The sequence below is a fragment of the Sinocyclocheilus rhinocerous genome, unplaced genomic scaffold (assembly GCF_001515625.1).
Source record: "Sinocyclocheilus rhinocerous isolate Xijiao unplaced genomic scaffold, SAMN03320098_v1.1 scaffold262, whole genome shotgun sequence".
Classification (NCBI taxonomy): Eukaryota; Metazoa; Chordata; class Actinopteri; order Cypriniformes; family Cyprinidae; genus Sinocyclocheilus; species Sinocyclocheilus rhinocerous.
In genome coordinates this window covers 447,610-472,357 of record NW_015641038.1, presented here as the reverse complement: position 1 = coordinate 472,357, position 24,748 = coordinate 447,610, and the positions used below count along the sequence as shown (strand labels likewise).

The 24,748-nt window shown below is 35.6% G+C and overlaps 1 protein-coding gene across 2 annotated transcripts in view; it reads right to left on the bottom strand.

Annotated features, from left to right (window-relative positions):
* Window positions 1–24,748, bottom strand: part of LOC107754267 (angiopoietin-1-like) — a 55,891-nt gene that overhangs the window by 5,246 nt on the left and 25,897 nt on the right. Inside the window, exons 2-8 of one of the 2 annotated variants that reach the window (XM_016570646.1) lie at window positions 23,047–23,202; window positions 22,543–22,664; window positions 20,575–20,816; window positions 15,099–15,226; window positions 13,610–13,711; window positions 9,283–9,449; window positions 1,577–1,707 (exon numbers count right to left, since the gene is read on the bottom strand). In XM_016570646.1, coding sequence (XP_016426132.1) covers window positions 1,577–1,707; window positions 9,283–9,449; window positions 13,610–13,711; window positions 15,099–15,226; window positions 20,575–20,816; window positions 22,543–22,664; window positions 23,047–23,202 — 1,048 coding nt within the window. The remainder of the gene's footprint in view (window positions 1–1,576; window positions 1,708–9,282; window positions 9,450–13,609; window positions 13,712–15,098; window positions 15,227–20,574; window positions 20,817–22,542; window positions 22,665–23,046; window positions 23,203–24,748) is intronic. The other variant, XM_016570647.1, reaches the window with a different exon arrangement.

The window sequence follows — 24,748 nt, the reverse complement described above, 5'->3', positions numbered from 1 at the left end:
ATTAAAAAATTTAAAAAATTATGAAGGGAGAAGCACAAGGCATTTAAGAGTGGGGATAAAGAGCTTTATAAAGGCGACTTAGGCGACTTTGAAAAAGCTGTTAAAAAGGCAAAAGGAAATTATAAGTGTACGTTAGAAAATAAGTTGAAGATCAATGACACTTATGGTGTATGGAAAAATCTAGAGCAGATCACGGGCTATAAGATAAAATCTCAAGTCATCTCCGATGATATTACATTGCCTGATGAACTTAATGCGTTCTACAGTCGCTTTGAAAATACAATGGAGGGACAGGTTGGTCAGCCCTCCTGGTCCTGCTGGTCCTGTATTATAAGCCCTCCTTTTAAAATAGAGGAATATGAAGTCAGGAATCTGCTGAACAGCAGAAACAGCAGAAAGGCAGCAGGCCCTGACTCCATATCATCTGCAACATTGAAGTGGTGTGCGTTCATCCTTGCCCCAGTATTCACCGATATATTCAACTGGTCGTTAAGAGTATGCAGAGTCCCAGTATGTTTTAAAGCAGCTGTTATAATTCCAGTGCCAAAAAAGTCGAATATTAGTTGCTTAGATGATTACAGACCAGTGGCCTTAACTTCAGTTGCTATGAAAATCTTTGAGCGATTGGTGCTTAGGTATCTAATTTCTAAAATCTGTCTGGATTCTCACCAATTCGCCTATAAGACTAATAGGTCGGTTGATGATGCTGTGGCTCTGTGTATTCATTCAATTTTGCAACACCTTGAAGCCCCTAATACTTATGTTAGATAGTTGTGTATGTGTATGTATTTATATATTGTATGTATTTTAATGTTTGTTATTATTGTTGATGAGCTCACCAAGAAAAATTCCAAACAACTAGGGTGTTTGGCAATAAATAAATAAATAATAATAATAATAAAAGCATACTGCATGGCAAGTGTATTTTAATTATTGATCTAATGATTCTTTTTAGTGAATCAAAAACACATGAATGATTCATTTGCAGTGGTTACTGATTCAATCAGACTCACTTTCTGAACTGCAAGTTATTACTTTAGAGATAGTATCATTACTTTTCATATTTATCAATAATCCTAACAATAACAGAAATATAAAACACAAAATAACAAAAATATAAAAATCGAATCTAAAATAATTATAATTATCTAAAGGATTAATAAGAAGTCGCTGTGTAAGCACACCTTTTGAAAGAATAGTTTTAAATGTATTTCTTCTGTGTCAGAGATTATCTCATCATTTAGCAACAGACAGCTGAGGACAGCAAAATGCAACAAAATTTGCATTTCGTTTTTACAAAAAAGAATCTTTAACAGAAATGTTAAGAACGGTCCCTTACAATCATTCAAATTCTACATGTTGCCAGTATTCTGCACTAGCTGCATATCATTAAAAAAAAAGGATATGTTCTACTCCTCCAGTTGTACTATAATGTATTTAAAAGCAATGACAGTATCATCTTGAGCATCATAGCTAGTGTATCACTGGAACAAGAACAAGCTTGTGCGGCTGGAATAGATGACTTAAATGACTACATTCATCAGGAGTGAGCTAAAACAGAGGTTTTCAGCCTTACCCCCACTGAGCATCATCGCACACTTGCATGTGCAGTTGTCATTGTCCATGTCTTTAGTGCTGAAGTCAGTGCCGTGGATCGCCAGACTGCTCTGTCTGCCCGCCGTCCCGCTGTGGCTCTTCAGGAACAACCTGAGACAGAGGGAGGACAAGGAAGAAGAGAGGAAATAAAAACACAGAGAAAGACTTTTTAAAAAAGGAGGCCGTGGACAAGAAAAATGACTGCCAGAAACATCCGTGATTGATTTATGCAAATTATCTTCACACTCATGACCCATTCTTTAGAGTTAGCATCAGTTTTTAAACATATTGGCCGGGAAACTCCATACTATTTAATACGGACAACAAAGCACACGTAGAAACCACACAGAGTGTGTAACCCAACTCCAGCCATCTAAGCTTGAAGATTTCAACCGCAAATTCACAACCCTCACTTAATGCAGGCTTGGGTCCAAATGCTTAATTTTATGCAGCACTGACGCCCAGAATTTGGTGGTTGAAGTGTGGCTTTTGATTTTCCCATCTTGCTTCATTGTGTCACCAATAGTTCTGCCCAAGGTCTTAACCTGAGGGTTATTACCCCCCGACTATTTTATTTAATTTTTTTATCCAAAGTGTCATACTCAAAGCCAAAAAACTATACTGCATGGGCATGCCAGCAATGAAAGGAACACCAAATGAAACATGTTCGGACCCACAAAATCATTTCCTGAAAGTCATCGCCACAAATAAGATCAGACAGTAGAGAGTGAGCTTTATAAATCTCTTCTAAGATGAATCTTGGAAAGCGACTTGGAAAATATATTTTTGGTTAAGCTTTTAGGGATGTTCACAGAGGCCAAGTGATGCAACAACAGGCTTTAGAGGCCAAGTGTGTGATTGTCCTTCTTATTGTTAAGTGGTATTTTTTTCTTTATTTATTTTTTTTGTTCCTCACACTTCATCCATCTCATAGACTCTCTTATAACAAGCTGTCTAATCATTTTAAAGCCACCCACATCAAATATCAGTTGCAAACTTCGGTGACATCATGTTCATTAAGATGAAGTGCATTGTTGCGGTCTCTAAACAAAGATAAATGGACTGGTTGTCTGTGGTTTCCGGATATGCTCGATGCCAAACCAACGTATTTTGTTCTTCGCTGACACTAAAGACTACATTTTAACAGCCATTTTATAAGACACAAACACAATACTGATCTTACTCATTCAGAATGACTGCATGCTTCATTTACTATACACAGTTTCTGTCATACTGTGTAAGATGTCAGACTTGTCAAGCTTCAGTTTTTATGAGGAAATAAACTTTCAGGACGTCCTCAGAATTTGAATAGCAGACACAAACATGTTGCTGCATAATTTGACTAGCAAACTGCATTTCTGTAATGAGTTCACTACTTCATAGACCTTAGCCAAACACCAGATTAAATTTTTTAAATCATTTAAATTATGATTTTATTTATTTTTTTAAACGTTTTTATTACAATTAAAATCACTATTCCAACATACCTAGCCAAAATGCAAAACCATTATAAAAAATGTGACCAAATATTTTATATTCAATATAGATTAAGAGCGTAACAAGTGTACATTAAAACACTGACACTGGCCAAAATATAAAAGTTCTTTCCAAAACAAATTTTGTCTTATGCAGTGATCGCCATAGAGTAAATCACCACAAAAACCAGGTGAATAAACACACACCTACTCATCTCCAGTCAGTGTAGTTTCAAGCCAATTAAATGTGTCCCAATTCACAAAATAGCAACAGACTTAAGTCCTGTGCGTCCAGTTACTGTTGTCCCACTAATGTCATGTCATGCTATGGCCTTTGTTTCAATCTGAACTCAAACATCTGCATGGCCAACACAGAATATCCTTCCTCTAGGCTTGTTTTCATCAGCCTCAATGAACTATTGCTGAATCAGTCCAAGCCTTATTTGGAAAAGCTGTGATGAAAACTGAGAATGGAATGAGATTCATTTGGTGTTGCACAACAGCACCCTGAGGGAAGTGTTCTGGTGTCCGGTCATTTTATTTTCATAATCTGAAATGATGGCAATTTGGTAATGTTCCTCTCCGGATATGTGATGTTTATTCTGAGTAAAAGAGGATGTATGGATGTGTTTCACCTAGTTGAAATCATGTTCATCAGATGAACATGCTCCAAAACCTAAACTATTATTCTGGAACACAGACTAAAAGAGGGCAGGAAGCAAGTACACAGTCCTTTCACAGTACAGCAGCAGAAAAACAAAAACCTGAGTGCTTTAAGTCACACGTGCCATAGGGGTCCATACGTCAGAGCCTCTTGCCAAAGACTGAAAATAAAAAGCCTTATATATTGTTTCCTCTCTGCAGCTGCGGGACATGTCAAAACCCATCCTAGTGTTGTGTGATAAGTGTGAGGCCCACTCCTGAGAGGAACCCACGGTTAGCTCCTGCCGTACCCCTTTAATCTGTCACATCCCATCTGAAACATGCAACGATCCTGCAGCCGTAATATTTCTTTAATTTGGTAATGTTAGTGTGGAATTTAAGCTGTCTCTGGAAACATGAAATATACAGCACCTTAAAGATACTCTAATGACAGTTACTGCACCATTTTCCTTGCCCAAAACAGCTTAAAGTTTCATTTTCATCTAAGAAGGTGAAAGTGATAATTCACAGTTACTACTTTTTGACCTTCATCTGGATACAGCATTGAGCAAATAATGTACACAATTTGGCTGTCAATAAAGGAGACCTTTGAAATTTGTCTGTGCACCCTTTTGCTGACAGCACTTTGGAAGAACCTTGTGATATTGATAGTATACACTTTTAATGCTTCAGCAGAGAGTGCCAAGACCTCCATACAAAATTCACACCAGACACAGCTGAAGAGATCTTTGCAAAATCTGTGGATTTGAAACTTGGCTGGACGAAAGATATTAAATCAAGAACATTTCATCTGCTTCAAAAACAAACATATACTGTAGCACCAATTAAGTCTTTTCAGGATGTGAAAAGCAGACATTTCTTGCTGTATAACCTCACTTGAATCTGTGCATATGCTCAATCACTCTTGTCTGGATTGTGACATTAGTCACATTTCAGGTACAGTATACATGCTTGACTGAAGCCACAAGGCAAATGAACATGTTTAAGGCGCATTTTCAGTTTCAAAGCTTCAAAATCCTGTCAACCTCATTGTCGTCGTTATTTATCAGGTCAGGTGATACTTTAATCTCAAAACCAAACAAAACCAAGCAAAAAACCAAACCAAACAAAAAACACACAAAAATTTTGTTTTTGTTTTTGTGCCTCATTGTGAACAAAAACACACTAAACAAAAACAACAGAAAACAAAAACAACACACACACACACACACACACACACTAAATGGATGGGATGCTGGGATGCTAGTTTCCCCACCAAACTTTTAAACTACTGTAGAGTAACCAGCAAGACTTACTAGGTGAATCAGCTCCACATGAAAACACTATGGTGGCACAAATCAGCCTGAACTGAGCTGATTTAAGTGGTTCTTTTCAGCAGGAATATACACACTCTACTCAATCAATATACAAAGCAGCCATGTAAACACAGGCGGAGTCTGGGTGTCTGTCAGTGCTGTGGGCATTGGCGCTGGGTCAGTGGCATTCAGCCCAGGAATATGAACAAGAATGACCCCCCTGGCATGACCCCATCCCAATGGGAAAACAAGGTTGCAGCAGCACTGTCAGATCCCTTCAGAGACTCCCAGATACTGACCCCTATCTGCCATCGCTTTCCTTGTGTAGGTCTGCCCTAGAAACAAAACACTGGGCTCTCCCAAATTCCAGCTCACATAATGCTCATACAATTAAAAAAAGCTAAATCGGCTGCTGTAAAACTTCCACATTCTGGAAAAAAAAAGTGATTCATTTTGAATTATGGCTAAATATAATTTTTCAACTCTTCCTTACGTGACTTATTAAAATAGCCATATACAATGCTTATGCTCAGCTGGAGATTGGCAATGTAATTTACGATCATATTCAATATAATTGTGTAGAGCACTGTATAGGTGCCAAACTAACATTAACACAGTGTCGATCTTTTGAAGCAATTACGCTCAAGATCCATTTAGCTGATTGTTACACTAACCGAAATTAAGGAGCTTCAGGATTCATAAGTTGTGTAAACACGGCTGTAATAAGAGCCTGTGTTTATCAGCAGCATCTGCAACAGCAGCCTGCTTTGCTTTGCTATAAATGATGTAATGGGTATTTTTCTACATGTCACTTTTCTATCTCCATTGTGCCTTGTTTTATTTTTCTTTCTCAGGTTTTGCTGTATTAAAATACACAATTTTCTGTATTTCAGAAAATATGATATTAAAAGTATAGAGAAATATACATAATAGTGAAGGAAAAATATACAGCACTTTTACACAAAAGATGCAGTAATCTGACAGTTTAAACCATTTCATATAAGCGTATAATACCTGGAGCAGGAAAAAGCCAATCAATCAATCAAGACATTCATTTATGGTTGAAATAAGACAAATTGAGATTTTTATCTAGAGCATTTAATATTTTCTAATGTTGTCATTGCAGATATATTATAATGATTATGTAAATTATATTGACATTCAGGGCTAAATGCATGTATTGTTTTGCCAGTTCCACCACAGTTTACATGCAATTCCATTGTGGCCGATGTAAACCAATTATTGAAAAATCCCTAGTAAATCAAATGCTATTGTTCACCTGTCAAAACTATATTGAGACTGAGACAGTAACCCTGTGGTCCACCCATGTCTAAAGTCACTGTAGTGTCACAGACATTGATCATTTTCACAATTGCGGTCATGGTCTGCCTATTCAGTGCTCCTGAAACCAGTTGAAGTTTCCATTGCATAAGCCTAAAAAGTGTGCACAGGGCAGAGCTGTGGTCAGTTAGCACCACAGAGGCATATATCATTACTTTGTGATAGCTGTATATAACTATACTTGAGGTTTACCAAAAGAATGCACAAGACCTGGAAAAAAAATGTAATTGGAAAGGTTATTTTTTCCATGCCAAAGTCTGATTTTCATTTTGTTTTAGTGTTTACACTACAGTATATCTCAGTCTCCACTTGATTTTTTTTGCTGAAATATTCTTGATTTAAATCCATGTCATAGCACAAAGGTTAAACACACACACACACACACACACACACACAAACCACCAACCTGAAATACAATACGTAAAGATTATACATATACACTAAATATTTTCTGATAATTCTGATTCTGATAATGCATATACTTTTTGACTTTCTAGAATATACACTACCATGCAAAAAAGATGCCAGTAAGATTTTCTAATGTTTCTGAAAGAAGTATCTTATGCTCACCAAGGCTGCATTTAATTGATCAAAAATACAGTACAACATTTTTAAATGTAATTTAAGTAAAATAGAAATAGAATGTTTTTACTGTCACCTTTGATAGATTTCAAGCATCCTTGCTGAATAAAAAAAAAACAAAAAAACAATTACCCCAAACTTTTGGCCAGTTTTGTATGTATAAAAAGAATATTATCAGAATAACAAAAGTGACTGAGACTTTGACTAAAGAATAAAAATGAACTCAGTTTAAATGTAATTTGAAAGATTTACTATTGAAATTATTAAAGTGTCAAAACTAGTCAAAACTGCATTTGTAATGTTGCTGTCTAATAATGCTGACTGATTTGTTGGATCACACCTCTCACTCCCCTCATATACCCAGTATTATTGTCTCAGACCTTTGCGGAAACTTGGTTATATCAAGAACAAAAGGAGATGGTCATTATTTGAAATGTATTATGCTGAGCATGGTATACATTCAGCCAAGTGCTATTTGCTCACTTCAACCTTTACCCTGTATGTAGTTTGGAAATCATTAGTACTGAAGAAATGTAATAAACTTGACAGTTAGTCTTTTTCGTGATTTAGGATATGGGATTACGCTCCATTATTTCTTGGTGCAATTACTGCTGTTCTAATACCAACTCTTTTGCAAACTAGCTTTAAATTTAAGCGAAAGCAAGTAGCTGGCAGTCAGACAAATATTTCCTGACTGGAAAGTCTCCACACTGGTTCTGACAAATAGAAATTCTTGTGCATCGTAATATGTTAAGTTCTAAATTATTCTTTGTAGATTCATGCACACGCTTGCGAAATTTTAAAGTGCTTTTATGTGCCATGTCTCCACATAGACTATGTGTGTGTGCATATGTACAGTATGTGTGAATGTATTAAGCACAATTTAATTCTGTATGCAGGTGCCCCTGCCATGCTTCTTAAATGGATATTTCTATCTTTCTAATTCTATCATGTTTACTCTCCCTCATGTCATTCCAGACATGTATGGTTTAAATGTATGTATAATATATGTCTTTTTATCTATGCAATCAGAGTCAATGGGGTTTTTTTGGACCCCATTTAGTTTCATTGAGTGAGTAAATGATGACAGAATTTGTGAACTATGACTGTAACTACTTTATAACCTACCTTTAGGAAGACTACAGCTGACTAAACCAGCACTAAAGAGCACAAAAAAAAAAAACAAGCTGTAAACAATTTGCTGACACTGTTAGGATTTAAAAAGCCTATCTTCATACTACATCTAATGGTTGTGCTTTTTATATACACAAACTAAAAAGTCTGTCAGGTTGGAATCTGAAGGTCTAATCTGAATTGCCAGAGGTGGCAACTCTTGCACACTTTGTGATTGTCCAAAGAAAGGGTTTGTTTTGGCCAGTATTCTCAAGAGACACTGTGTGATTAGCATAGCATAACAGTTTGAGAGAACAAATCTATTTTTAGCGATGAGAATGCTGATTAGATTCCTGAAACTCTTTACCGGCACAGGCCACTATAAGCCAGCCAAGTGTGCAGGACGCCACAGACTACAGCCCTGCTAAGATCCAGATATTTTGAAGTTGAGAGCTCGTAAGTGTTCACCTGCCTGTGCATGAGCTACAAGTGCAATGAATACTTTTTTGTATAGTTTGCCTTGTTTTTGCCTTTTAAAATAAGAAAACTAAGTGGAAAAAGGGGAAATGTTTGGCGTGACACAACACTAGGTCAACCTAATAGCTTGATTCCTCCCCATAGCTTCACCAGTGAAAAGCATTTAAAGATCCCACAGGGAGTAAAACTATGAATGAAGGCAGGAACTTATCATCAGGCTTTAGGAATTACAACACTTTCATCTTATCCGAGACATTCCCACAAACTAAATATAACAATTGTTCAGAGAGATACATATAAAACTTGTATATCTCAACTTTCTTATAATTATTTTTCTTTTTTATTTCTGAAGGATCAGTAACACTGAAGACTGGAGTAATGGCTGCTGAAAATTCAGCTTTGTCATCACATTAATACATTATCCTTTAAAATATATTCAAATAGAAAGCAACTATTTTAATTGTAATAATATTCCACAATATTACAGTTTTTACTGTATTTTAATCAAATAAATGCAGCCTTGGTAAGCATAAAAGAAAAATCTTAGCGAACACAAACTTCAGAACGGTGCTGCATATAACAACCTAAGATAAAAGGTCTTTTATATAAACCCATATAACTTTGAATGTATTGACAAGATGTGTAACTGGATGTGGCAAAACAAAAAAGTTCTTAAACTGTTTCAATCAACATTTTTACATTAAAATAATGAACAGCATTCACTTAAAAATCAGAAGTACCTGTAATTGTGTTTTTCACTGTCGATGTGGAAACTGTCATACTGCGAGAAGACCTGGTGTCCGTCCCAGTCTGTCAGCTCCACACGGAGGGCATACTCCCTCTGATTGGTCAGAATGTGCACAAACTCATTTCCCAGCCAGTGTTCGGCCGACACGCTCTCAAAGCCCTAGAAAAGAGGGTGGACTCCGGGTCAGTTTAAGTATCTACTTGGATCACGGGAGGCCTTGGATAAGGCAATGGGAAAGAAAATCCTGTCCAAGATATTTCAAGCCTAATAGAATCAACACGGGGACAATTCATCATTTTCTTGAGATAATAATTACAGATTTACAGAAAATTTTGACACATGAAGGTATCAATAACCACTGGTCCGTTTCGGAGCCTAAATGTTTAATGGCTGCATCAGATCTGGAAAGACTGAGAAAACCCACTACATTATGACATGACATTTACAGTACTAATATTTGATTTTTGTGTAATGCCAGTGAGAAATGCAGAACTGTGTATATAGTATCTAAATAAACATGTAGTGCATGACATGACTTGAATGAGATGAGAAGCAGTATGTTGTCTCGTGTCATTTCTATGCACACAAACACACACTCACACACAAACAAATCATTTAACAGTGAAGTTTTTGCTTCCAAAAGATATTTTGGACGAGTTTCCATGTGTGTAATGGATCCATTCAGCTATAAACAGCTGCAGAAAGGCTTCTGAAACATGTCATAATGCAGTGCAGGTGCTAGCCACAGTAATAATATCCAAGTACGATCACAAATCTTTAATGAGCAACATCTGTAATTAGTGTACCTTTCCCTGCATTCCTCCCTGCTTCTGCAAAATGAGAAAATTTCCAGTGAAGGCAATGGAAATCACGAGTGCTGGATGGATTTAAACATACACATGCCATCACGTATTATTTAACCCTGCATGGTACCATTTTTTTTCTGTACGTAAAGAACAAATGCATATAATTACAAAAATCTAATAAAAGATTTCCAAGTAAATAAATAGGAAACATTGAATTGTGTTAAAAATTATAACATTTTCCTTGATTAAATTAGAATGTCTTTGTTTCTTGAATTAACAGATGCATTTGTGTACTTGAAACTAAAATTGAATGAATCATTATCATAAGTTCTTCGATATCTTTCCTAAAAGCATTAAAAGAAAAATCAACACTCCTTTCCAAAAAGACTTCTCACTGTTGTCATTTGGTACAGCTAACACAGCTTGCCCTTTTCATTAAACATTTCTAGTCATTTTGGTCTAAAAAAGAAGAAATACAAATCAGAATTGTGTTATTTATGCATAAATGGAATTGTATAATGGAAAGCACTTCCAAATAAATGAATAAATGTAACATCAAACATAAAACATTCTCAAGAAGTAAATGAAACACAGCAATTTTTCCATTGCAATAAGGCATTGTCATACGGAAACTTCAATATTTTCTGTAAAACTATGCCACAATGTAGAAGAAACAGTGCAATTTATTAACAGACCAATTTGTGGAGATCTTCAGCAGAGATCTCTTGAAAGGTCACGTGGCTTAAAAACGTCATTTTATTGGATGAGAAACAAGTGAGAAATTAAAGAGAAATATGTTGCCATATGGCTATACTGTAGGGTTAGATCATTAAACAATGCCTATATGTGTTTATATGCAACCAAAATGAAGTGTGCTACAGGCAAAGTGATGATAATATGACTCATATTGCATTACAGACTGGCTAAAACCTTCTTCTCACTTATTAATTGCTGGCTCATGGGAGCAGGTGATTGATGAGCAAAAGTTTTGTGCAGTAAATAGGAGACATTCATTTCGCCTGTAGCACCTCCTGTGAGAGTAAAGAGAGTCTGTCTTCCAAAAATCCTTGTAATGTGCCTGAAACCTGATGGCTGTTTTTCCGTAACCTGTATCTGTTTATGTTGTCCGGGGGTGCTTGTTCTGTTCTGATTGGGTTTCCCCTTGGAAGCCTGGCCTTTGTGCATGGGATCATCCCTGAGAAGCTTTCTTGCCATGAAACCGCAACATTTCTTATGTGAGTAATGTAGAGGAAAAACGAAGATCAATTGTTATTTTATACCCTAAAAAAGGGAGTTCTCTTGGGTGTGTGGTTTTCTATACAACACAACATCAGTGTCTCAACAACTCACTCTGTTGCTATGTATCATTCCAGTAATAGCCATTCAAAGTGGGCTGTCAAAAACCCTTTCTCCTGTAGAGAAGAATGGAGAAAAGTCAGATTAACACTGCCAAAACCTAGGAACAATTGTTTCCATGGTCTAAATATCTGATTCCTTCTGATGAAGAGTTTCTCCCATCTTCTGTTGGGAAAATGATTGGGAAAAGAGAAATAAAAACCTTGATGATGTTGATAGTGACTGGCTGGAGCGGATACTCAAACGAGGAGAGGTGAAGTTATTCCAATATTTCATTTGATCCAAACCAGAAAAAAAGACACTACAAATAAAAGTTTCAGCGAGGAGCGCACCAACTCTTTCATGAGAGTCAGAGCTGACTTTATGTCCCTAAAACTCAAACAGGTCCAGGTCAAAGACATGGCTTTTTAAAAACATGGCTGTCATTCATTATTATCACATCGAATATTAAAAAATGAAGGCATGTCATTGGCCAACTGTCATTAATCAACATATGTTATTTTGAGGGCAAGTGAATTTATACTCTCGCTGCCTCTTTTATTTGAGTGAGCATCAGAAATTTCACTATTCTTAACCCAACACAGTACAACACAGACAAATGTTTTGATCTTTTTGTCCTATATTTGATCTTTGCCGTTTCTGGCAAGTCCAACGCTGCGTTAGCTTCAGTTCCCAGTCTGGATCTCTTCAACAGCAATGTTTCCATCCAAGTTGCGAATTTAATTTACGCTATGTTTGCTAGCAATCAGTGGAAGATGCCTCATGGCTGGAGGTGACAGTATGTCAGAAAGTTCTGGGAGTTAATAGTAGAGCCCATTATTTTTATGACAGACTTCGGCTCTAGCATTTCAGAATGACCAGAGCAGGGTTGCTATTATTAACTAAAACTATTCAAATTAATTGTTAACTGAAATAAAGCTAAAGTAAAACAAAATTGAAATATTAGATGATTAACTTAAACTTAAACGATTTGAAATGGGTGAAATGAAATAAGCTGAAGTGGAAATACAAAAATTACTAAAACTAAAACTGAAATAAATAAAAAAAACCTAATAAAATGGCAAAACTACATAATATAACTAAAACTAACTAATAAAAGCTATTTTAATGCTATTTTAATATAATGCTGGACCAGTTCAACATTTCTTCTCTAATTTATTGAGTGAATTATTCAGTCACATAACTTGTCTTTTTATTGGAAAAAAAACTTAATTATAAACCATATCAAGTTTTTTTTTAATTAAAAAATAATAGAATATTATAAACAATATTAGAAAAAAGATAACACTTTATTTTAAGGTGTCTTTGTTACACATGTTACATGTACTTACTATTATAATAAAAATGAATTATGCATAATTACATGCAAGTAACCCTAAGCCAAACCCTAATCCTAAACCTAACCATATAGTAAGTACATGTAGTTAATTAATATTACTCAGTACTTAAATGTATAATTACAGTGTAACAAAGACACCTTAAAATAAAGTGTAACCGAAAAACATATTGGAAATAATTATAAAAAACAAGTAAATTGCATGTAAATTTGTATGTTGCATGTAACATTTTTTTTTTTTGCATCTTGGTGTTTCCACCCTGCACTTTTTAATGCAATATCTCAAAACTCACATAAAATGTAAATGTGGATGCAGGATGTGTAACTGGCTTACATGTAAACTTTCTTCTTAGTCAACGGTAGTGTTAGAACTAATTGATTAGTCATATCAACATATAATGGAATACCACATCACATCTTTACAAATAATGTCAGAAAGTAGGATTAAGTTTATTTGATATTCATAACGAGTGTTACGTTTCAGCCTGTTGCGGCAACAACAAAGCCAGCACTGATTTCACAGTTTCGCTATGACTTTTGTATATAATACTGCTTTTTTTCCCAATAAAGAATAACACTGACTACATGCAAACTATCATTCCTAAGCTCAGGGAGAATCCCATCATCTCATTTGACTCATCTGTTTCCTACTCTATGGGGTGTCATGGTTATCCTTCACTCTTTTGAGTCTAAATCAAAAACAGATGAACAGAGAAGATATATCACCCATATGCGTTGCTTAAATGAGAAAGATGAAGATCATGTCCACTGTTACAGAGAGAGTGAAACAGAGGTTAGTGGGAAGAAACCTGGCTACGTACCATTTTATATTCTTTCCATGTTCTCTGGAAGTCCACGCTACCATCTTCACGTCTTTGGATCACGGTCCAGCCTCCCCCCGCAGACTCCATGTTGCAGTACACCTGTTTGGAGACAGACATGCACATCACACACATAGAAATATATATATATACAAGGGCAGAAATACCACAAGCCATTTATCTTGACCTTATGGATCTGTATATCCTTATAACAACAACAGATACCCCCATTAGCTTAGTGACCTCTCCAAACAGTGATTAGTGGAGAGGTCAAGTAGCAGGCCTGAGATCAAAGCTGTGGCACACAGGGACACCTGGCTGTAATCTAGCACATTGGGTAGAAAGCAGTGTTCACCTCATACACACCCAGCTGAACACACACACACCAACCTGGTTGCAATTAATCCAGTATCGGTGGCTGGAGCAACACCAAAACCAGAAATTCAGGGACAGAATATGTACATTCACGGATGCAGCCTTTTTCACACACATTCATGTGATAATGTGCACTTCTACCTCACCTGACCCTTAAAAATGACTTTTGTTGGTGTCTACATAATAGCCATTTTGATTTCTGACTCAAGCAAAATGAGCACATTTATATGTTACCACATGTACACTAGCACATTTTTAGGCTACTTGACAAAAACGTATACAATGCATCCTGTGTGAAACCAATACTGTATGACTTGCAGAACTCAAAAAAAGATCATTTGAAGTTTCTTGGTAAACAAACCGTTTTCTCAAAATCTCTTCTTTTGTGTTCCACAGAAAAAAGACCTACAGTCATACAGTTTTTGGACAATATGAGCATTAATAAATGAAGACAATTGTCATTTTTGGGGGGGTTGAACTATTATTTAATAACCTCTAAATGCTTCCTGATGTTATACAGAAAAATGTAGCTCTCAATTGGACAGCCAATTGATAAAAAATGGGCTGTAGGTCTGTTCTGATAGCAAGAAAACAATGCTAAAGGAAAATAATAATTAAAAATGAATTAAAATAATAAAAAACAAAAGCTGTAAAACGTAGTAAATAAAGCGGTACATAAATAAATAAATGCAGCCAATTTATTTACTTGCAGCCAAGTAAATAAATAAATGCAGCCAATGTTGCAATTACTTTCACTTCTATTTAAAATAAAATAAGCAGTAAAAGAAATTAAAAGTGCAAAAAATAAAATAACATTAAAAATACATCAAATTAAATAAAATATAAAATAAAATAAAATAAATGATTCTTTAACTGTGTGCGATCTCATGTGAAATTTTGTGGTCTTCTTGATATTATGCAGGTATGATTTTTATGTGACTTCTGTGTTGTCTTTTCTGTGCCAAAGACAGAGGACTTTAAGGTATCATTTGGGTCACCACTTCATGACCACTGTAAAATCTCGATCCTGAAACTTCTCAAATTGTGCCATTGCGTTTACCTCTTGACATTGTATTATTCCAGCATTTAGCTGATCTGAAATCAGAATTCCTACCTTTTTAGTCTCTTGTGGGCTAATGTTGATAGTGTAAACTCCATTTTTCTGGAAACCCGCTTGGTAGAGGTCGGCACAGTCCCGGTACTTCCTCTCCTCATCAGCTTGCTTTGTGCTGTTTGGCACCACTAAATACACAAAGAAAACCATGTTAGAAACAGCAAACACATAAACGAGCAGTGAAATAATAAATGGAGCTGTTCATATTGGTACTCATACATCAGAAAACGTCTGTGGATCTGCCCCCTTTGAATAAATAAAACTATTTCCACTCACTCATCTACACAGCATGACCGAGCCTCATATTCGGCCAAACAGAACATGTCAACATCGTGACTTCCATTTCAACAAGACAGCAATAATGTAGACCAACAGCCTAATGATATTTTAACAAACCCCTCAAATCCTGGCAGGTGACAGCTATTTGTCGAGACCCACTGGGCTGTGCGACAGTTTAATCCAAAATCATTTACATCAACTTCCTTGAATTTAATAAAAGAGGGTTTAAGGTGGAATGTTCTGGACCTGGACCAGAAACAGCTCCTAAAAAGGAATCCTATGCGTATGTATAGAAGAGGATTATTTATAAATGCATAATTGTGATTGACAATGAGTATACAGTATTTATTTCTTTAGCTTCTGCCAGCAGGCCTACATGGAGGGATGTGTATAAAGCTGTCCGCACTTAATATCTGTTTCATGTTACAAACCCATTTAAAATATGTAAGCATAGCAGAAAAAGACACTGCTGTACAATATCAGAACTAATAATGTTGAAAAATATTGCACGCTGTGGAATAAATCACATCCTGATTTAATGGAATAAATAATACACATATAGTCAAATTCAAAATATTGTATCAGTTTTCATGCAGTATTTGAAATCTGGCTAGAATTATTTTGAAATTACAAAGAATAGCAAGGACTTCCAAGTTCTCTTGCATTATCAACATGATCTTCTTCCAGTGGCTGACATATTTCTAAGGGTGAAAGTCTTTTAATCAAAGTGCTGATCTCCGGCTCAGCTCTGACAGACCTCTCCAAGCCAACAGCTGCGTCTCTTTCCATCTGCAGACAATTAAGGCGCCAATATTTTGAAACCAAGCAAGAGTCTGCGGACAAAATACTACAAGCTATAAATTTCAAGTTCCTGTTATAACAAGTGGTTTATATTTACCCACCGTGTCCTAGTTATATAGATGGAAATTCCTTCCGATTCCCCTCTCTTTTTTTCTTTCACTACTAGAGACCGCATCTCAGTTTTCACACTATTGTTGTTTCTGTTGGGACTATTTAAGAAGAGGAGATGTCACTGCTAAGAGAGGCATGTCAGGGATGTTTAGGCAGAACTTTGATCCCTGTCGCGGGACGGAGGGCTTGGGCGGACAACCCTTCATTCAGGGATATTATTCCTAACGCTTCGGGAAAGGATTGAGTGTCAGCGACAAGGATCTCCCGCTGTGACAGGTTGACAGAGGGGAACTCGCACTGCGGCGTCTAACACAACAAAAACCCAGCTGTGTCAGACAACGGCAATTTACCGCTTATAGCCAGGAGCTGAAAATGGCAGGACTGGAGAGCAGAGCAACAGAAGTTCAATCCGAGGAAAGACAAAATACAACGTTGATAAAAGAAAATACGGCCTAATGTTTATTACTGTACATGCAAATACAAATATAAGGAAAAACATGTATAAACATGATTAAATGATAAAATAAATGACATTATTGCTCATTATTGCACACTTAAATAAACGTATATAGCAAAATTAAATATGATTAAAAATAATAAAATAAAATATCATAAAAAAATAATAAAATAGCCTTCCTGTAGTTTAAATGGAAGAGTATGACACTAGCAATGCCAAGGTCATTGGTTCAGTTCTGTTCAAAACCTGAAATAAAATGTGCATCATGAATGCAATGGAAGTCACTTTAGATAAAAGTGTCTGCCAAATAAATAAAATAAAATGAAATGAAATCCTAGTGCTTATTCTCGCACATTCGAATAAAAAAATGATCATGATTATCCAAGTTATTGTAAAGAGTTACAAAATATTTTAAAATGCGTAGGGTTTCTCTTATGTTGAATTTGGAGTTTGGTTCTAACCGATGGCAAGAACTACATTGTGATCTTTGCTCGTCTGAATGACCAGGAAAAGCTTTACCTGTAAATCTTAGCTAAACTGTGGTAAATTGAGCTATTAAACAGCTTGTGTCCTGGCTCAAAAAAATTATAATCACAATATTTATTTACATTTAAATTCTCGGTGGTTCAGTTGGGACTTTTGTTTGGAACAAGTTTATGTGAAAAGAACATCCAAGTAGAGTGATTTTATAAATCAGAATTCTCCACATGCTGCCAGACACAAAACAAAGTTTAAAATAAGCAAGAACTGAAAATCCCAGTGCGGTGTGTTGGCGAAGCGAAAACTCAAACTACTGCACTGCATCTTTACATAAACAACTGAAACGACAAAGTCTGATTCTTTCAAATGAACTGAGAAAGCATGACAATGATGGCCACCAGCTGAGCGAGCAGAGTATTTTAAAAAACATTTCCTAAGCCATAAACCATTTTAATCATAATGTGTGCCTAAACCCAAAAATCATATTTTGACATATTACCTTTTTATATTTACATGCAGCACTGAGCCTGTCCCTAGAGAACTTAATTTGGAGACAGAAAATAATATTTTGCTATTTTAATCACTAAAAATGATTGATGCCAATGAGTAAATAATAATTAGCAAATAGGGATTTATTACAGCCATCCAAAGGGGAGAACAGCTATATCTAATAATGCAATCTAATGATGCAAGTTACGCTTATATTATATTTTTCATAATAACCCTTAATACTGCTTCAAATAATATCCAATAATATTTTTTACAAATAACAGCTTGGTATTTATGAACTCACTACAATCTAGCAACATCAGAGATGCTGTATGTTTTGAAACCATCACATTTCTTCTATTGACGCACATGGTGAAGTAAACTGTGCTAGTTAACTGGCAGAGAAGTTCAAATATTTAGGTACATGAAGGTTAAGCACATTAAACAATGTCATATTTATGTTTGAATGAGAAAAGCAACATGATAAACAGTGCTCACTCTCTTTTTTTCCCAAAAAGGGAGTTTAGAGCTTTGCTAGGACATTGTTTTGCAAATTTAGTGGAGTCATGATTTAAGACAGACAATCTAAGAGATCTACGGTGCCTTCCTTGCCACCTATATGGACGGGTCCTCCCACATTAAGTTTGATGAATTCAGCCAGAGGCCAGAAAAATGACCTCTACATCACTTTGGAACTGGACAATGGAACAAAGGGCTATTTAAAATCTCCATTTATCATAACTTGTTTAGTAATTGTGCACAATTATACTTGCTTGTTAAAATCACCAAGAAATCATGTTATGGGTCCCACCTTACCATTACGCCAAACCACAGTGAACCTAAACTGTATTTTACACGCTCAATTGACCCACTAAATGAACCCAATTGTGAGATTTTATTTAGGTTTTACGTCCAGGCACAGATCAAAACCAAGCTGGAATCAAAAATGGTCTCATTTAGTGTGACTGGCTGATGTACAAATGGGAACGTCTAAATCCAAGAAGCTGCAGGGTGTTCCAACATGTGCTGAGATACTTTCCTGTGTGTGTTCTCTTCCTGGGGTACTTGAATATTTACTGTCAGATCATAAAAAAATAAATAAGCATTCATTTCATAACTTAAATTTACAGATGTGGGACCTGGGATACCTCCAAAGCAATGACTACATGTTCAACAAATAATTAAACTAGAACAGAGCAGTAGATGTCAACCATAGTTACACAAACCCAAAAGTTTGGGGTCAGTAAGATTTTTTAAAAATAAAAAAAATAATATTTTTATTCAGCAATGATGCATTGATCAAAAGTTACAGTAAAGACATTTACAATGTTACAAAAGATTTGAATTTCAAATATATACTGTTTTTCTTTCTTTTTTATTCAAAGGCCTTGTTGAGCATGAGAGACTTATTCAAAAACATTTAAAAATCTTAATGACCCAAAACTTTTGAATGGTAGAGTAAATGAAACACAACGGAACTTGGTAAATATTCCTTCATGTTGTTCTAAACTCATATGACTTATGTTCTTCAATGGAACACTAAAGAATAAGTTTAGCAGAATGTCTGAACTCTCCATATTTCAATTCTTCCATATTCATATGATCCTGAAATTTAACGAATTATTCGCTGAAAATCTTGTCTTGCCTCTGGTCACCATTCACTTCCAATGAATGGAAAAAAAGAAGCTTGCATGAATACAGTCTTATAAATAGCTACTTTTGTATTCCAAAGAAGGTAGAAAACAGGTCACATGGGTTTCAAAAGACATGAATGTGAGAGGTTTTCATTTGTTGATGAAATTTAACTAGCTTAACAAGCATGGCTTCATGAGAAAGACCATGTTTGTAAACCAGTAATTTTTTGCTGGTAAACAGCATGGCTTTAATAAACAAAACTGTCTGATTTTTACAGCGTGAAATGAAACCATTCTCATTTTAAGGTCAAATCAAAACCCAAAAGAAAAAAAGCCTGCAAAAGGAAGTAGAGTTGCTTTTGCGCCCTCACAGTGAGATGAAAGCTCAGGAGCTTGAGTCGACTCCATGACCTGCACAGTCCCATCTCAGACATTTAAGGTAAATTTTCTGTGACCACAGAGATGTGGGGCAGACGTCGGATAGACATGGGGCCAAGAGGCCATGCTGGGGTTGCAGCGGGGGGAAACGAGGGTAATGAGTTCACTACACTGAGTCCTGCTGGTGTGAAGGCAACCATGAGGGTTAGCGGGAAATCGCCAATCCCAGATCACTGCGCTGGGGCTACGTTAAGTCTGGCCTGTAACTCAATCAGGGGCTGTTTGACATTTCAGTCAACTGTTAACCACAGGCAGTGTGCTGAAGCGTGATAAGCCACATCCGTTGAGGTTCACAGCACTGTCTGGCTAAATGTGACGTTTAACCAGAAAACAACACATTTCACACCTACCAGGAAGAAGCTTTTCTCATTGATAACAAGCTATTTTTGTCTAAAAATTTTTGTTTCACTTCCTGTTTGACATGTGCTGCATGCCATGCACCATTTTTTATGTTCAGGGCGCCACTGGTGGTCCTGGCTTGCTTGGTTATACAGGTGAGATAATATATGACCAGAAAAAGCAAAAACACTAAATAAATTAACAAACTAAGCTTGAAAAAGGACATCTTTCAAGCAATAAATAAATTTTTAATTTAAATAAATTTCAAAAAGTAGTATTTATTTATGAATCTTTATGAACCCAGGACCAAATTCTCCCATGACAAACAAACAAACAAATAAAAATATATATTTTTCTAATAATAATAATAATAATAATAATAATATGCATAACTTAGGGAAATACTTTCCATGAACAAATCTGTGCAAAAAATCTGATCTGTGCTTACATGCTGTACCACCATCCTTCGCGCAGAGGCTGAGCAGGTTGTGTACGGTGTCCACCAGGTCCTGCTGTTGTCTCTGCAGGGCGTTGCTGTTACCGGTCGCTCGACTCAACTGAGCCTCCAGCTCCCGGATCACTGAGCTCTGCCTGCTAACCAGCGCCTGTAGACTGCTCTTCTCCTCCCGCAGGGCCTCCAACTCCTCTCTGTGCCTGTCCTCCATCTCCTGCATTTTTACCTCCAGAAACCTGAGCAAAAATGATGGAAAGCCATAGTAGAAAAAACAAGAACAGGATGGCTAAAAGTAAAAATTATGGGAAATGTAACAATTTAAAGCAGTGTTCCTTCAAGTATGCGTCACATACTCATAAATTTGGGTTACAATATTTTCAGCCAAAAAAAAATCAGTTACAGCAATCAGTGGAACTACTATAAAACCCTTAAATTAATATGGAATCTCCTTCAAAGTCAAGTCATTTTTATGTGTTTTAAGACTGTGGTGACCAGTTTTTGGCAGAAACTAGTTTCCATGGTAAATCTTAGTCAAGGTTTACAGAACACAGCATCAAAGCATCATATCAATGGAAGTTTTATTCAAACTTTATAGTATTTATTACATTTTACCAGTTACAATGAATAACTTTTTTCTTATCTACAATTTGACTGTGTTTGTTAAAATGTTTTACTTCAAATGTTCTATGAAACAATAAGCATTTTTTCTTCATTGCTATTGCTTTAGTCATGAAAAGCAAATAAATGCACTGAGATAGATAACATTGATATATCATATTGCATGCTTTGTACATGTGGCTCACAGGTAAACAAAACATCTTTTATGTGTCATCATGGGCAAAAAAAAAAAAAGATTAAATCCCTGGCTTCATTAAGGTTTGACTATATGATGATACTGTATTTATGTTTCAGTATTCAAAGGCAGAAGAAATGGAGGCTGTTACAGCTGTAGTAAATACTGATATGAATGTAGCCAATCTCCATAATTTACACAGCATACAAACAAACAAAGTTCATCTTACAGCTTTGAGCATTAGTGCAAGTCTAAAATGGATCCAAGCCTTAAATCTGCGCTGTACATCTTGGTAACCTGATGCATGCTGGGGTGGATTCACCAGCTTATTAAAGCAAAATTAAGTCCACATAAAGAACTTTGAAGAAATGCAAAATTAATTTTAGATTGAAAGAGGAGAAAGACATAACGTCAATCTATATTATAGGATGAGTAATTATTTCAGCACTGGTAATAAAAACGCTAGACATAAACACATTTTCAGATTTAGATAAACGCATAGAGGGATATGAATGCTTGTGTGCTTTCAACAACAGCTGGGCTCAAAGCAGAGAGATCACTGGGAATTAAACCATCATTTTGACAGTAACATGCATGTCCCATCAGAACAATCAATATATAGAAAATTGGAAAGTGTTGCAAAAGCTTTGCATTGCAAAATTCATCTTCACAGAGGACAAAGTTTAACGGCGGATCAGGGGACATCACTCATGTCTTGGCAGGTTCTGTTGCACTGCACCATATGGGACCAAGCTAATGTCTGAGAGCTTGTGTTGTTAAGAATTTAAAATAATTTCGTGTAATGATCTGTATTGTGGTTCTGGCATAAAAATAAATATTTCCTAAAAATGACAAGCGAGTGAGATTTGAACATCTGTACTGGCAGATTAAACAGCAGCACAGTGAGACGGCTTAAGCAGGGTCCCTACTGTAGCTCTGAAATGGTTTTTTTTGTGGCTCAAATTTTTGTTTCTTGTTGGAGAGTAACAAATTAAAAGTAGCAACGCTACTAACTTAATATTATGGATAATTATACACTTGACATTTATGGAAGTCTTTTTTTATATAAATAAAATAAATATTTTGTCCAACCCCTTATATATACAATTTTATACATTTCAATTTTGTATATTAGTGTGTGAGAAGTGGTGTCAGAGTGGGAGGTTTACCCATTCTTGTCATGGATCTTGTTGATTTCATTTATCTGTATCATAAGTTGTTTCTCCAGCTTGTTGGTTGATAGTGAATTCTCCAGCAGCTGAATTTCCAACCTTGATGTCTGATTTAAAACCTGAAAACAATAACATTCCAATAAAAATACAGTAATCCTTCCGCAAAAACACAGACCTTAAAACCATTAAGTAAGTTAATACTAACTGAGCAGGAGAAGTCATAAACAGCACCGCTATACCGCAGTACCATAGCACTTAGGAACAGTTATTCTCAACCTCAACCTCTTATTTGACAAATCAGCAAAACACAACTTTACTGCATCCCTCTGCGTCTCATTGAGGCACACAAGTCATAAAGAGATTGAGCAACAAAAACATTAGCATGATACTTAAAAAGAGACTGTATGTCTAATGCAGCACTAGTGCTTTTCTTGGCTGTAAAAAGCCAAGAAAAGTTTGTTCGCTTAATGGAGCATGAAATGGATCCTGGGACGAACATACCTGTGTCTCGACATCGGTTAGCTTGCGCGTCTGCTCAGCTGTTTGGGAGAGAAGACTGGTGCCCATCTCTAACATGGCCGCCGTGTGGTTGTGAACAGCACTCTGTTGTAACTGCACTATCTCTGTCTTCATATTGTCTTTGATGTAGTTCTCAATCTGTGGTGACAAGCAAAAAGACCATGTTAGAAAAGATCCATTGAAATCGTCGTATTTAAGGCATGTCTATGAATGTCTTTCCAGTTAACAAAAATATGTTCTAAGAATGCTTTGCTAACGTTCCCGCTAAGTTATGAAAAAGTTATTTCTGAAAGTTCTCTGAACGTTCAAAATGTCCAGTTTTTATTTTTATTTTGTAAAAACACTTTTTTTCTTGGTTAAATGAATGTTAAGTGAGCATTCCATTTTATCATTTGACAAACATTAGTTCCATTAATGATGTACAAATAACGTTTTTAGAACATTATTAAAAAACGTATGACTTTGAATGGACATTCTATTAACAAAAACGTTTGTTCATACCTTTGAGAGACCTCATACCTTTCATACAGCTAAAGTTCTGAGAACATTCTGTGTTAGCTGGATTTGCACCATTTTTCACAAAATAATCAGTCTGGCATTTATTTTAAATAAATTTATCACAAGTAAAAAATAAATTAATTAAAATAAATTAATAATAAATTAAAATAAATAAATAAAAATAAAAAATGCACAGAATTAAAAATTGTCAATTTTAAATTACATTTAAAATGGCAAAAAAGCCAAAACTAAAGTTAAAAAAGGAGGAGAATCAAGCTCAGATGTCAACGTGACCTCTGAAGCCTGAAATAATCGACACTCCAGTGGCTGTAAAATTTGTTCAGAGGTAAAACACCCTTAACTTGACAACTCCAACAGTCCTAAAGACACTTTGACACCCAGAGCACATGGAGAGTTTGACAAACTTTTTAAGAGGCCAATAAAATGAAAGGAGACACCATTTCAGCACAAGGACACAGGGGTAATCAAACCCATCACAGTTATGACTTCCTTTAAAAAAATAAAATAAACACAGTGACTCTTTAAAGAAAGGATATTTCCATGTTGGCACAATTTTAAAGCAATTTCTTATCTTAGCCTCTTCATGATGACCTGCAGCGGCTCAGTTTTAAATGAACTCGAACAGAGCAGTAACACAAATTCTAGAAGAGTCAGTCTTAAAGGTAGGTGGAAGCAGATGTTGGTCGTTTGTTCAGAGAGGAAGAGATGTAGATATCTAACTACAGGAGACGCTTGGGTTTATCATGAAGGCTTCCATTCTAATCTAGCTGGAGAGATGACAAGACCAGAACAAGCTTTAGAAACAAAGACTACTTCTGTTGATTAAACCTCAAGAGATGCCCACTGACGCTGAGGTCATTAGAGATGATTAGAAATTATTATCTGTGTTCATCACTTACCCTCATTTTCCAAACTTCAATGAAAGTTATTCTTTGAAAACACTTATAACAGTACAATTAAATGTAAAAATATAATTATATGTAATAACAATTTCATTAATTTTATAAAAACATTTACATTTGAACAAATGTTAATAAATTATTAGTGTTTTTAACTTAACGTTTAATTTACTGTTTAATAATTTAGTAACAATAAAAGTGTTAAATGTAAATATTTTTAATTATAAAAAATATATATGAATATGATATATATGTATATATATATA